This window comes from Pezoporus occidentalis, unplaced genomic scaffold (assembly GCF_034315485.1).
Source record: "Pezoporus occidentalis ecotype Australia unplaced genomic scaffold, CSIRO_AGI_Poc_V1 ctg117, whole genome shotgun sequence".
NCBI classification, from domain to species: domain Eukaryota; kingdom Metazoa; phylum Chordata; class Aves; order Psittaciformes; family Psittacidae; genus Pezoporus; species Pezoporus occidentalis.
Genome location: NW_026912961.1, coordinates 7,317,548 through 7,332,127, shown reverse-complemented (window position 1 = coordinate 7,332,127; position 14,580 = coordinate 7,317,548). Strand labels below are relative to the sequence as shown.

The 14,580-nt window shown below is 37.3% G+C and overlaps 1 protein-coding gene across 3 annotated transcripts in view; it reads right to left on the bottom strand.

Moving 5' to 3' along the window:
* PCSK5 (proprotein convertase subtilisin/kexin type 5) overlaps positions 1 to 14,580 on the bottom strand; it is a 260,279-nt gene that overhangs the window by 154,113 nt on the left and 91,586 nt on the right. For all 3 annotated transcript variants that reach the window (XM_062641593.1, XM_062641602.1, XM_062641612.1), the window contains exon 6: positions 2,305 to 2,393. In XM_062641593.1, coding sequence (XP_062497577.1) covers positions 2,305 to 2,393 — 89 coding nt within the window. The remainder of the gene's footprint in view (positions 1 to 2,304; positions 2,394 to 14,580) is intronic.

Genomic DNA, 14,580 nt, shown 5'->3' with positions numbered 1-14,580 from the left:
TGAGCATTACTGGTGGCTGTCTTGTTAACAACTTGCCATCACAAAGATCAGATTTGTTCAGCTGCCACTATCTGTCAGAATATCAATAGAAATTATATATTTTCGGCTTTGCTTTATCTCCTTAATACACATGTCCAGAGATGGTTTTTGGTTTGAAGTAAAGAATACTTATTGTGGTGGAGCAAATTCAACATCACTCTTGGCAGGTGCTCTTCTACATAAGGAGAATGTAACTGCTTTACCTCTACTCTAGTTTCTTCTCCAAGAAGGCCTCAGGAGGGTCTTGAAATCCCTGGGAAACAAGCAAGCTGAACACTAGTTCAACATAATATGATTCAATGTTTTTATACTCTATCACCTGGACTGTGGAGAGGGAACACAATCACTGCATATTCACATTTGTGGCTTATGGCTTTTCTGAGGGGAGGGAGGCATGCCGAACAGAGGTCAGCAGCAGTAAAATTCTCAAAGGTATATAGCTAGTGGAAAAGGAAGCTTAACCTCCCTTCCCAATACTCTGGAATTCTCTTGCCTCTGACTTTCTACAGATTATCTGCTGAGCCTCCTGAAGTCTTATTTTCAAGTGCTGATGCTTTTAAAACGTGGCACATTACCTCCATGTAATGTGCCACCTTTTCAGCTTTAAGAACAGTGTTACTGATGGCTCTGCAGAATCTTGGTGACAAATGGAGCGGACAAAATTTTTATTTCACTGAGATCATTGAAATTTCTTGAAGACTTGTTATATTCTCCATACAAAATAAATAAATAAAGGCATACATAGCCAGTCTTTTTTGTTCACATTAACTACATTCATATTATGTCCATCTGAATCAGTTTTTACAGTGTATTTAGAAAAGACTGTGATTTAGCTAATATGCCTGGAGGGTTTCTAAAACATTATTTTTGCACATTCCTAATGCTTAATAAGCATTTTAAGAAGCCACTGCCACTAATGAAAAACTTTTCAAGGACATACCCAAGCTGTTGCAGGTTGCGTGACTTCTAACTCATAAACGAAACTTTATCAGAAGCTTTTATCTCTACTAGTGCACTAACTCTCCTCTGACTTTCATTTGACAACACATTAGATCTGATTTTATAGCTGCTAGTACATGACCAAATGCCATGTCCACATGAGAAAGCCTGTTTATCTGCCACAGACTCAACTCACCTGGCCCATTCTAATTTTCTAAACCACTCTGACAGGGTAACTTTGTGCAGGCAGGCTCTTCACCTGAAGGGAAATTGTTTTTCTGCATCACTCTAACCTTATATTGGATCAGGTATTGCCTATCCTCTTGAAGCCAGCAGGAAAACAGAAAGCTGACATTAGGATGATGTTGTGTGCTTTAGCTAATTTGAAATGCAGCTGTGCTCACATTTGATATGGATTAAACGTTTACTGATTCAGTAAAGAACAGATACAGTACTATTAACTGAGGAAACATAGCCTGAACTCTGCCTGCTCGTATTTCTGAATTATCCTCTGCTGTATCTAAACATGTTTCTGTTTTCACAGATGGGCTCTATTCTGGGACAGAAAATCAACAATTAATGAGCTTGAGCTAGGTCTTTCTACTGAAAGCCAATACACTAATCCCATGATTTCATCAAAAGTTCAGGGTAAAACTTCACTTGAAGCATTTAAGATCTGGCACAGCCAGGCTACAGCCCAGGAGATAAGACAGATGACATCTTGATAATCACCTCCACAATTAAGTCAAATTGAGTCAAAGGTCTTAACTGAGTAGCCACTGACTAAGAATTCGCAGAAACAAGGTAACCTCTTGGCCAGAGTAAAATAATGTGCAACTGAATCTTGTATTCCAGGCAATAATCCAATCACACAGAGGGATCAAAAGAAGATTCTCTCCAATAACAGCTAAACACAAGCATGCATTATGTTTCGACAGCGTTATTTTGGGATCAATATGCAAGGCAATATTCCTGATGTGTACACTTACTTTTTGTCAAAGTTCACCACGTATAGCTCCGGATTTGTGAAAAAACCCAAATGTCCTTATTCTGGGGTCTGTGTTTTCATCAAAGGTCTCACCTGTTTTTCCAAGTTGTGTACTGAGAGTCAGTGTTCCAGGGAGCACTGGAGAAGTGTCACTGTGGACAAGCTCTTTCAGTACTGATATTTAATAGCCACTCTACAACTGAGATTCACTTGCTAACACAGCTAGGTTTGTTATTAATACAAATCCCCTTCTCTTGTTAGAAAGGTCTGAATGTACCATTTAGCACAAATAGCTCATTGCCTACTTTTTATTTTTGGTGGGATATTGTCTCACATACCTCCAATCTTGGCATTAAAGGCGATTCCTACTGTGCAGTGGGAGTTGTTTGCTGTGGCTGCCACCTCTCCAGCACAACGGGTTCCATGCCTGCAGTCAGACAAACATTTTTCCAAGTGAGCACAGACTGCTGAAGTTAAAGGTTTTGCCTTTGCTCATCCTTAGGTGCAAATGCACAACTACCCACAGTGTCTTGCAATACTTAATTCCTCATAGTAATTTGCACCCATGCTACAATACTCCTCTGAACACATTTTAACATTATCAAGATCATTAAATTCTGCATGGTAGGCTTTTTAGCGACTGGAAACATGCACAGTTTGCAACAAAGACATACAATAATACATAATCCACAGCAATATGAAGAACTCTTGGATACTAGTTTCTGATTTTGAACCAAATCTTCCATTACAGACAGAATTTTTGTCCTGCATTGTCTCACAACTGCTCATGTTGCTAGTATGTAGGTGCACATACAACCTCTAGGAGGCACAGCCTATACCACTCTTTTCCAAGGGGAAGATGACTGCACTGGTGTCTAGAGGCAAGCCTTGAAACTGCCTACATGCCAGATATGCTGAAAGCTTCTGTATAGGCACATTCTTGTCATGCCTTGTGCCAACTGTGAAGCCTGCTGCCTTTCCAGAAGCAACAAAAACCAGAAGTACCTCCCACATCAGAGGTATACCCTGTGTTTGGAAGCAGAGCTGGGCTGTAAGAGTATAAATTTAAGCTGCTGAAGCAAAACACAAAACTTCCAGGGTTTGTTCTCCCCCTTCCCCACTGTGGAAAGCCACAGTGGGACGCCTTGCCTAGCCTGGAGCCATGCTCTGTACAAGGGTGACAGCAATCACCCATACAGACACCATGGCTACAGCAGGAAAGCTGTTGTGATTTTTGCCTGCAATATAGGTTTCACAGGGTGTTTTCTACCAATAAGTTTCACCCTCATCCTTGCACAGTTAAGCAGCTCCATTGCAGAAATGTTACACAAGCAAGAAGGAGCAGAGCTAGTGAGCTGCTGTGAAGAGGAGACATGGAGTTTCAGACGAGACAGGAAAAGAGATGATGAGACAGAGATAGAAAGACAATGAAAGGCTCGGGTAGCCACAAAGAAAGAAGTTTAAAAAGTCAAAGCATAAAATAGATAACAACATGGCAAGCACTTCAGAGGAGGCTAAATGAGGTCAGTTGTGTACATAGGAATTCTTCTGCTGGTGGTGGTTGTCAGACTGCTTACATAGACATCTGGAAAACACACGTGTTTTTGAATTAAAGTTTACGCCCACTATTTTTGGGTTTTGGGTCAGAGTTTTGGGTAGAGTCACTTCTTATTTCCTTATTATTAGTGCAACTTTTTTCCCTTAACCTTCTGAGACACTTAGATAAGAAACATTAGGATAACTTGTTTTGAATGGATTAATGCAAAACAAGAACAAATAGGACAAGTAAAAAAAAAAGAGAGGAAACCTAAAAAAAAAACAATAACCAATATAATTAGCAATAACAACAGCCAATATAATTAGCAATGCTAACCAGTTAGAATTTCAAAGGAGATCATTCAGTTTATCAGATAAGTAAGGTATATATAATCTGTGAGAAAAGTGTAATGCTTATTCAGAAAATCAAAGCGACAAGTTGGATACGGATAAATCCTAAAGCTGGATCAAGGTTTCACAGCTATATATGTATCTCATTTGGTTGCCAAACTTAATCAGAGAATTTTTCAAGACTGAATTTGAAGTTTATTTTCCATATGAAGCCTCATTTTCAAGCCTTTTCTTCATTTGAAGAATGCCTATTTAATTGATAAACCAATATTTTATCCTATTACAGAATTATTTTGAAAAGTAGATAATCCAGGAATCAGAGAAGCAGAAAAGTTTTAAAAATATACTTCTTAATTTTCAAGGATTTTCAAACAGTGTTATAGCTCTGTGTTTGTTTGAAGTAGTGTCTTTTTAAAATGTATGAATATTTATAGGAAAATGCCTGTCTTAAGAAATATTTACAGGACATATGATTCACAAACTTCCCTTGTCATATGATTTTATTAGGAGGCTGCATGAAAATAAATGGAAGAAACAACTCAAATTTCTCTGTGGTTCCCAGTGGAGTATATGGATAGCTGCTACTTTGTTAGCTACATCCATGCTGCACCATCAAAAGGGTTATATTTCCACCAGATCACCAAACCCACCCATGTCACCCCAGCACCATGTAATTTTTGTAGAGGGAAAACAGAGGGAATGTGTGGTGGACCTGGGAGGTGACTGCACCTCCCAGCAGCAATCCACAGTAACACAGGATTACTAGCAACATGAAACTAAATTTCATCTGAAGTAGAAGTAGCTACAGTCGTAACTTCAGTAGGAAGCAGCCAAGCATTCAAAGGACTGCTGTAGTAGCATGCAAGTATAGGAAGTGGCATGACACATACTTTGAATTAAACCACAGTAAGAAATTTCATGTAAATTTCTCACAGAAAAAAAAAAGCATATTCCAGAGGGAATTAGATCTTCAGACAGTTTTACAGCACACAAGTTAAATCAGCTTTGGTGACTATTTCACTAGCACTCACATACCAGAAAATACTTTTCATCATATTGAAACTCCAGTAATGATATAATTCTACTTTGTAAGCAGATTTTTACGTTAGGATCTTGCTCCTCTGCCAAGATTATTGTTAACTGCATTCTACATTTATAATGGAAGTGACAAATACAGAAGTCGTTTTATTCAAGGTCATACGCATAAAATTGCACTTACAATCAGTTTTCCACTGTGTGAATTAATCATATATGCAACTGAATTTGTTTTAATCAGTTATCTTTTATAGTTCCTTTAAGTAATATTTCAACTACAATGTGAAAAGGAAGATTTCTAAAAGTCTGCATATAAAAATTATGTTGTTTCCACATTGCTTTTAATTTTCCCTAGTTCAGATTTTTGCTTGAGGTCTACAGTTTGGAACAGACTGATTCTGCAGTTAAAATTAGAAAAGCCTTCAGATTAATCATTACATTAATTTGTTAACTAACTTGATGAATAAATATGATGCAACTGATGCTGCAAATTCATCAAGTGTGCTTTAAATCCATGAAAACTTTTACTCAGCATGAAATCCTGAAAACTTCAAACAATTTATGAAGGCAGCATAAGCAGCAACAAGAGGTGAAAGGAGGCATTTCTGAGGTAGCATTTTTTTGTGAATGTATATCGAAACATAACTACATCCTGTCTTTGTGGATGCCTGCATCACACAGAACTTGTTTAAAAAGTTGATGCAGTCCTAGAACAGAGCATGTCTGCTGTTCTACAAAGGCCACTCTTGATGAACTCTAAGGGTCGATGCTTCATTTCACTATAGCCTTTGCCAGCTCATGTTGAAAGGAAGTAAGTTCCCAAGCTAGTAAATGACACCTTGAAGGAACACTTAGCTAAAAGGTTTTGCACTTCTTTGTGTTAATGTCGGGGTGATGAAGTATCACAGAGTAGAAACAAGAAAGAAAGCTTGGTTATGAGGCATTCTGCCAATCTATACATGGGTTTCCCTTCCGCAGTCTAAGAGAAAGAAAAGGAATGGAAAGAAAAAACACTTTTTTTGTCGTTGTCTCATAAGGAGCAACATGAAAAATTGCTATTCAAAGATACATTCAGGCTCCAGAGGCCATCAGGTAAAAGAAGTAAGATGTCACAGGCATTATCGGCCTAGCTTTAACTGCTTTAGCTATTTTGCCATTCAAGTAAGTAAGATTTTTTCAGAAAAGTATTTATTTTAGCTTTCGTATATGAGAGGGACAGAATACAAAGAACAAGGAAAATATGTAGGAAATTAAGATCAATTTTATTTTTTTTTTTATAAGGAGGAAATCCGCAGTCTGTCATTAAGACAGCAAGGTATCAAAGACTTACTCAGGAAAACCCTAGTAAAGATAATATTTTTGCCTTATGATGCCCTCACTATTATGTGGAGAACTTGAAATACATCGTTGAAGAAATACACTTCTATGAAAAGATGTACATTACTTTTTTCTGTGGCATGCACGGCAGTGCTTAAGCATCTGGATGCTAAAGGTACAGTATTTTGATGGCTCTCTAAGTAACAAAAGAAATACAAGAGCTGCATACTCATCTGTTACACACAGTAAGTTTATTCAATAACATTTCTTTCTGAGACAGAAATGGTTCAGTATTCCAGGCAATGATGGCAAGAAAAAAGGTGCATATGATTACCTATCACTCCCTATCCCACCAGCATAACTGAAATGCAAGAAATGTATCTTTCAATAATTACTCATAATTTGCCTTTCAGAAGAAGAGGAAGGTATAAGGCATCAGAAACATATTTAAGACAAAAGTTAATTAAGCTTGACGCTGAAGATTGAGGGTAAGGAAATATTCAGAGTTAGAAAAGACAGCTGCTGGTAATTTGAAAAGCCCCTGCCATGTAAATTGCTTCTGCATTTCAGAGCCTCTCTAACAGATATTCTTTGAATTCCACAAACACTCTGGCCATGCATTTCTTTGCTGCATTTTACTCTTCTGGAGTTCATCAAGTATTTCAGAACACAAAAAGCTCAGGGAACCAGAGGATTTAAAGCCCTCCAGCTTTTCATGACACAAACACTATAGTCCAGCCCACTTCAACCTGTCACCAATAAGTCTTTTCAGGATGCTATTCTGAAAGTCTTTTCTTCTTAAGCATTTCAATGCAAGCCTATCACAAACATCTCTGGGCATACCAGTAACTTACTGAAAGCTACTCAGCAGAGGAATTAGTTTGCAAACAAAGGAAGAAAACAGTGGGGGTTTGGGGAGTGTGTTTTTTTTGTTTAGGGTTGTTGTCTTTTTCTGCTTTTTTTTTTCTTTTAATCCAAGGAAGTGTCTATAGAAGAAAACTTCACATCCTTGCAAATTCTATGCTGCACATATTGTAAGAGTGGATATTAAATAACTGTAAAAAGGTTAGGATAGTGAGTCTGAAAGTTTACATAAGATGATATATATTTTAATAGGTTGTGCTTGAATAGCCTACTTTTGATAGCCATCAACTTCCTTTCTCAGACTAATTACACAATAGAAACATTCTTTATTCATAAAGACAATGCATTAATATTAAGAAAAAAACAAAACAAAACAACTTTTGTCTTCATTACGAGTAACAGTAGAATCCTAGGGATGGAACCTGTAACATGAACTAAACTATGCAGTTGGTGGACATCGAAAATTATGGGACTAAAGGAACTTTAAGTCTTAAAAAAATTTTCAAACCTGCATGGGGAGAGGAAGAGTGGAAATTTAAGTAGCCACTGTTATCTGTAGCGAAATACTTGAGTGAGCATTTATTTTTTTGCAAAACTCTTCCATTAAATTTTCAAATGTTTTCAAAACTCATAGAATCATAGAATAGTTAGGGTTGGAAAGGACCTTAAGATTATCTGGTTCCAACCCCCCTGACATGGGCAGGGACACCTCACACTAAACCATCTCACCCAAGGCTCTGTCTAACTGGGCCTTGAACACTGCTAGGGATGGAGCATTCACAACTTCCCTGGGCAACCTATTCCAGTGCCTCACCACCCTTACAGTAAAGAACTTGTCCTTATATCCAGTCTAAACTTCCCCTGTTTAAGTTTTAACCCGTTACCCCTTGTCCTATCACTACAGTTCCTAATGAAGAATCCCTCCCCAACATCCCTATAGGCCCCCTTCAGATACTGGAAGGCTGCTCTGAGGTCTCCACGCTGCCTTCTCTTCTCCAGGCTGAACAACCCCAAATTTCTCAGCCTGTCTTTATACAGGAGGTACTCCAGCCCCTTGATCATCCTCGTGGCCCTCCTCTGGACTTGTTCCAACAGTTTCATATCCCTTTTACGCTGAGGACACCAACTCTACACAATACGCCAAGTGAGGTCTCACAAGAGCAGAGTAGAGGGGCAGGATCACCTCCTTCAACCTGCTGGTCACGCTATCTCTCTTACACTGGAATATATTCATAAATAGGTAAATGTGAATATGAGACACCACTGCTGGAGAAAACATGTATTTTAACAGCAATCATCAGAGAAGCATTTTATCAGAAATGCATTTTATTGAGCAATGTTTTATGTAGTGCATAAGAAATTACGGGTTAGACTCGTTCATATACAAATGGCTCTATTAATCTGAAAGATGAGAAATATTTTCCGAAGTGGCACTAAGTTGGGATGTTCTTCTAGGAACATCTGAAAATTAGGTATAAAGAAACTGTCAGAAGTTAAAAGCATGGGCAAGGAAAACCTCAAGCTTTAGCCTTTAATACACTACAGCTGAAAAAATAGAATAAAGCTATTTCAAAAGGAAAGATACTTGTATATTAGCAGTGGAGAATGAGATGACAGAATAAATGTGAAAAACAAGTTACACAAATCTTAAATGTGAGATATCAGGAAAAATGCCAAAGACTTGGGTGTTGCATCACAGACAGGATCCTGTTTCTGAGCATCACACTGTTGTAATGTGGTTACAGCACAGGACTTGAAGCTGTTTTGAGTCAAGGTCCCCAGGGCTAAAGACTTTTTGCATAATTATGGGAAGTTACTTAAAGAGTAACTTGAAAATATCTCATTTATTTCTCACAAATAAAATCAAAGATGACAGCATTAAAACAAACACATGGAACACTTCACATCTCAGACATGCACATCTTAAACTTAAGAGGGGGGGTAACAGTGACGCTGCCTTGCCACTTTCTCTACATTTGTTAGCTGTTAGCATTAAGCAGCTAATTTGTCACAAGTGTGAAGTTCTGATAGGAGCCCAGCAAAGGACTGTGCTTCTACAATACTAATTACCATTTCACAGTTTTGTTTTTGTGAGTGGGAAAATTATTCTGAATGTATAAAACAAATATGCCTTTTTTTTCTGTATTTTCTACCAAAGACAAAACAAACAATAAATAGAAGGTCTGATGGAGCAAATGAAATATGACATAGAGTAAGAAAGAGCAAACAAAATGAGCAAAAAATATATTTAGCCAAATATATAGATTTATGTATTAAAAATAAATTATTTACTAATGTCTTAATATATTTTAACCCAAGGTAAAATTTTAATTTAGCTTCTTCTGGAGGGAAAAAGGCATTGCTAAGATATAAAACTGTTCAAAACCCAGCAAACCCCAAAATTTTTCAGATAACCTCTTTTTTTTTCATACAACCTTTCACATTAATTGTACAGAAACCTCCTTAAGGCAGGTAATTCAATTCTTTTTCTCATTCATTAAAGGAAATCACTAGAAAAAACCACTACAGTTTAGTTTCTGTGCATTGAAATCAAACCTGTTCAGCAGCAACATCAAGGCCAGTATTACTTTGGAACAGTATGCTGCTGTCTAGGTATACTTAATCAAAAGGACTATTTTGTTCACTTCTGAAGCTGAAGAACATGAAGCTGCTTAGACTTCAAGGCTCATATGCCACATAAGCATAAAGATTTTTTTTTTTAATGCAATTCAAACTGGTTGAGAGGCTGTAGAAGGGTGAAAAGTCGCAGAACAAGGAGTATGTGCTCCAAGAAATTCTGGCAATCATTTTTACATAAAGGAGGGTGGTTGATCCTTTTTTTGTGTGCAGCCCAAAGAACAGAGTAGCATAAACACTTGGAAAGAACTGAACATCTGCCTATACTTTTGTCTTCTTAATCTGTGAGACTAGACAGTTTTGTCTTTTCACTTGTGACATACAGCAAAAAGGACGAATGAAAGCCCAATTACAAATCTTGTTGAAAAATAGCTAACAACTACTGCATTATACAACTCAAGGAGATGGACAAAATCAGGCATGTATTTTTACACGGGAAAAATTCTTTTAATCACCATGTAAATATTGTTAGGTTAGATGATTTTTTAAACTTGGCATTACTGGTTCAATACAATAATTAAACTGTTTCTCCCCAGGCTGCAACATTCTCGGTGAAAAGAACACAAATCTAGAATTTAGATTCAGCAGCATCCCAAAACCTTACTTACTTAACTTTTAATAACAGTAAACTAACCCTGTAGTCTTGCACAAATAAAGGTATCCTTGGAATTTCCCAAGGCAATCACTAAAAATACCAAACAGAATAAACAACATTTGCACTACCATCTTCTTGATTGGGAAACAATCTCTCTCTTACATGTTAACATTGCCAGCAGATGACAGCATTAAAATAATGTACATCTTTCAGTGTTTCAGGTCATTTGGTGTTTCAAGTATCTCTGGCTGAAATCTGGTTTGTCTCCACAGAGCAGAAACACCTTGTTTCTTTGGGAAGAAGAGTAGTTGTGGGTGGGTGTCTGCCCTTCTGTGGTTGTCTGTGTGAGGCTGGACACGGTTGGCATACACATTAGGTCATCCCTTGAGAAACAGCTGTTCTCCTCCACAGTTCCTCTAGATATGTCTCGTTTTTTTAATTTAATATCAGCATACAATATATCTAATATATCCAACCAGATAGTGGAAAAAAAAGTATTTCTGGCAAAAGTGCTGACATCCAGCCCCTGTTTCTCTGCTCGTTTACCACCAAATTACATGCTTTAAAATCACTTTTCTGATGAGCAAACGCATTTTTTTTTTTAACTTCCTGTATGTGAACAGAAGCACTTAATAGATATGGTGTAGTCCACAACTATGGACTGTTTCTCCCTTGCCTGTTATTGCTATGGTCATATCAGTTATATGGGAACTAATGAAACATGTCTGAAGCACTAACATTGGTCATGTTATACTTTCATTTCAACGTGACTCTGACCCTGAAGACAGAGCAATCAGATGCTGGACACGGGGAAAAACAGAGGGAGGAAAAGCACTGTTTCCAGTGTGTCAGGAAAACACCGGACATACAGCCTTCGCTATTGCTTGGTCTACACCAACCTGACAAATCCTGAACGTGGAAGCTGCAGCGGAAATAATGTCTCTAACAATTCACATTCCCATGCTGCAGCCAATGCACTGCCCTCACAGGTCTTAATAATCTATATTCATGTTTATGCCTACAAAATGGTGCTGCCCATGCCAAAGGAATGCTGTCTGGATACATACTGATGCCAGTGGACTAGAAAATAACTTGAGCAGGTACCTCACAGGCACCCTCTCTTTCTATCTCTTTTCATCTTCATGCAAGAAACTTAGATACCAAAAAAAAAAAATATCAGTTTTGCCACAATGACCATCTTGTCATTTTCCTAGTCAATGCACTAATGCATTACACAGATTTCTAATTGAAAATACAACCCTCACAAAGCAAACAAACAAACATCCAAACGTGAAAGCATCCATATGTCTTCATAAAAGGAGATAGGAAAGAAACAGAATTTAATAGTTTGGGTTGGAAGGGACCTTCAAAGGCCACTTGGTCCAACCCTCCTGCAATGAGCCTGGGCATCTTCAACTAGATACATTAAGTCAATAGGAAACCTCACAAAATCATTAGATATGTTTCTAGATGATGTCATGAGATGTGCTGCCTCATCAAGAGGTATTTTACTCATAAATTGAACTAACTTAACTGGAAAGATGTACATATATTTAAAGAAACAAGAAAAAAATCTTTGCAGCCAGCTTCTTACATAATTTTAAAAATGTTTTATACCCTAATTTACCCTTGTTAATTATGAACATAAAATATTTCCACCTGGTAAAAGTATATGTAAGGTGAGATTTGGAAAGTAAGTCCTTAAACTAATTCTTCCATGCAACTATACGGATAATGAACATAGTTTAAGGTTTTGTTAATGCTTTTTGGGGTCTAAAATTATTTCTAATTTGGGAACAAGGCCTCAGATTGCAGAGGAAGTTAGTGTCACTCCCAATATTACTTTGCACAAATCAGAAACTCTTGCTATGCTTTATGAATGCTTCCTATTAATTTAACTTAAGCAGGTTTATTTATTAATTTTTACTGATGAATCATTATCAGTGTTTCTGAATACATAACTTGACGATATATTACAATTTTCAACAGTTTTTTAAAATCTTTAGAGGAAGAACTGGAATACGCTAAGTATTTTTGGCTAGGCCACACATTTGCTATTCCTATGAAAATCCACCCATATTTATCTAAGATACTAGCCTTAGAAAACACAGGCTTGGATATAATGAGTAAAGCTTGCCAGAAATTTAAAGCTGAAAATTCCAAATGTACCATCTGCAGTGAACATGCCTGTACTTAAGAAAACTCACTAGATATTGCTACACCATTTTATCTACATGGTAAGCATAAAGAAGAACTTTGGATGAAATACATATAGGTGAAGCAGTCTCTCATCTGATTTTTGAGCAAAGGAAAAAAGTGATAAACTAAAGCCTGCAAATTTGCTTTTCCAACTACTTGCATTTTACCACTTTTTATTATAAAGTCTGCAGTCTTAAACACTCACAATCTTGGATGTAAGAAAATACTACTATTCTCATTCTACTGAAGAAATACCAAGAGGTTAAATTGCAAATCTGAAAAAAAGAAGGAACTTCTCTACTAGAATAGCCACAGCTTAATAATGATTGATAGCTTTCAATATAAATAGGTAAATTCTACACCTTTTGCTTTGCTCCGTAAGCTAATCATCATATTGTACCTGTAAACAAAGCCAGGATTAAAACCTCCAACTGTATAAGCTAGCAAATTGAGTTTAAGACAGCAAAAACCAGGAATGTTCTGTTCCGCATTAGTGGTGGCCCACAGTAGAGGTCTGACCTGTGAATTAAACGACTACATTCTAAGATTTTCAGAGGACTTTGACCTGCTTTGGTCATAAGTTTTTGAAGAGTCCCATCTGTGTCCCCTTCCAGCCTCTTGTCCACCATCAGCCTCCTTGCTTGAGGGGGCAGGGTGTTAAATAGAGAAGGCCTTGATACTGCGCAAGCACAGTTCTGTAGTAACTAAAACATGGGTTATCAACACTGGTTTGGTCGAAAATCTAAACTATAGCATCATGTGGGCCTGCCCATATTCCCAGACCACCGTGACTAAAGCCTATGTTCTTTATCACCTTAAATTCATGGCCATGAGTCTGCTCTGTTACAGATACATTTGTACTTCAGTAGTTTATCTTTCATTCCACATCTTCTGTTTCACAAGCTTTTGTATGACAGTATATTATCAGCCACTATTTATCCTGTCTCATGTTTTTAATCTAGACTGACACCTATATATATCAGCTCAAGAGGTCTCAAGTGCTTGAGCAATCTCCTTATACTTAAAAATTTCCACATGGAACCTCATCATTTCTGTGCACTGAGAACAGAAATGAAACAGAAAAGAAAAACCCTCAAAAATACTTTGTATCAGTTCTACTGAAATCCCATCTAAGCAGAAATGAAAAATACACTATGAATACAAGAATGCAGATCCTGAATTTCAAGTTTGAACCTCCTTGATGTGAGAAGCAGTCCATTGGACCTCCCAAAACCAGACTGGGGAAATCCTTTTAGGGAAAAAAACATATTAATGCTTTCATGCAAGAAAGATACTGACAGATGCAAGGATCCTGAGGTCATAAGGAAAGAAAGAGGAGCAATAGTGTGAGGCGCAGACAGGCCATGCATGGGTCTTTACTCGTTCTGCATATTTGTAATGGTGGATGACTGCTGTGACAATATTTTTTTAAAAATAGTATTTTATAACTTAGGGTCCTCACCATATTCCAGCTAAGAGATATAACTTCCCACCTATTTTGAATTCAGAGTGCAATTTCAATTGTACTGTGCAAGATATGTACTGCACTTAAACCTGAATTTCATTTGATGCTGTTCTGCATTAAATGGACATCACACTTCTCTTTATAGCTGCATTTCAGAGATGAATGAGGAAACTGTTGAAGTAAGTTCAAGTCCTACTCTTATCTTTGTCAATAATTTTTTTTTAATGAAACTTAGATCATCAGTTCAGGAGCAGGGTTTGCTCCTAGTTGGAAAAGGGGTTTCAGCATAGATATTCTAGTTCTAAACCACTCATTACACTGCAGAACAATAGTAACTGTTCATCTTATGTTTAGGAAGTGTTAAAAAGAGGAGCACAGGAACGTAAATTGGGCTGAAAGAAGAAGTAACACACATCTTCCCATTACACTAACTTTGGCACTCACTACAGCTCTACCCAGCAGCCTCAGCATCTCACACATGTTGAACAAGTAAACAGGAAATAGTCTGTACATCATTTTGCTAAAATCAAGATTTGATGATTGCTTTGGAACTCTATTGCAATATAAATAATTTTTAAAGCAGGTTAAACTTCTGTAGCATAGACTCCATCAACA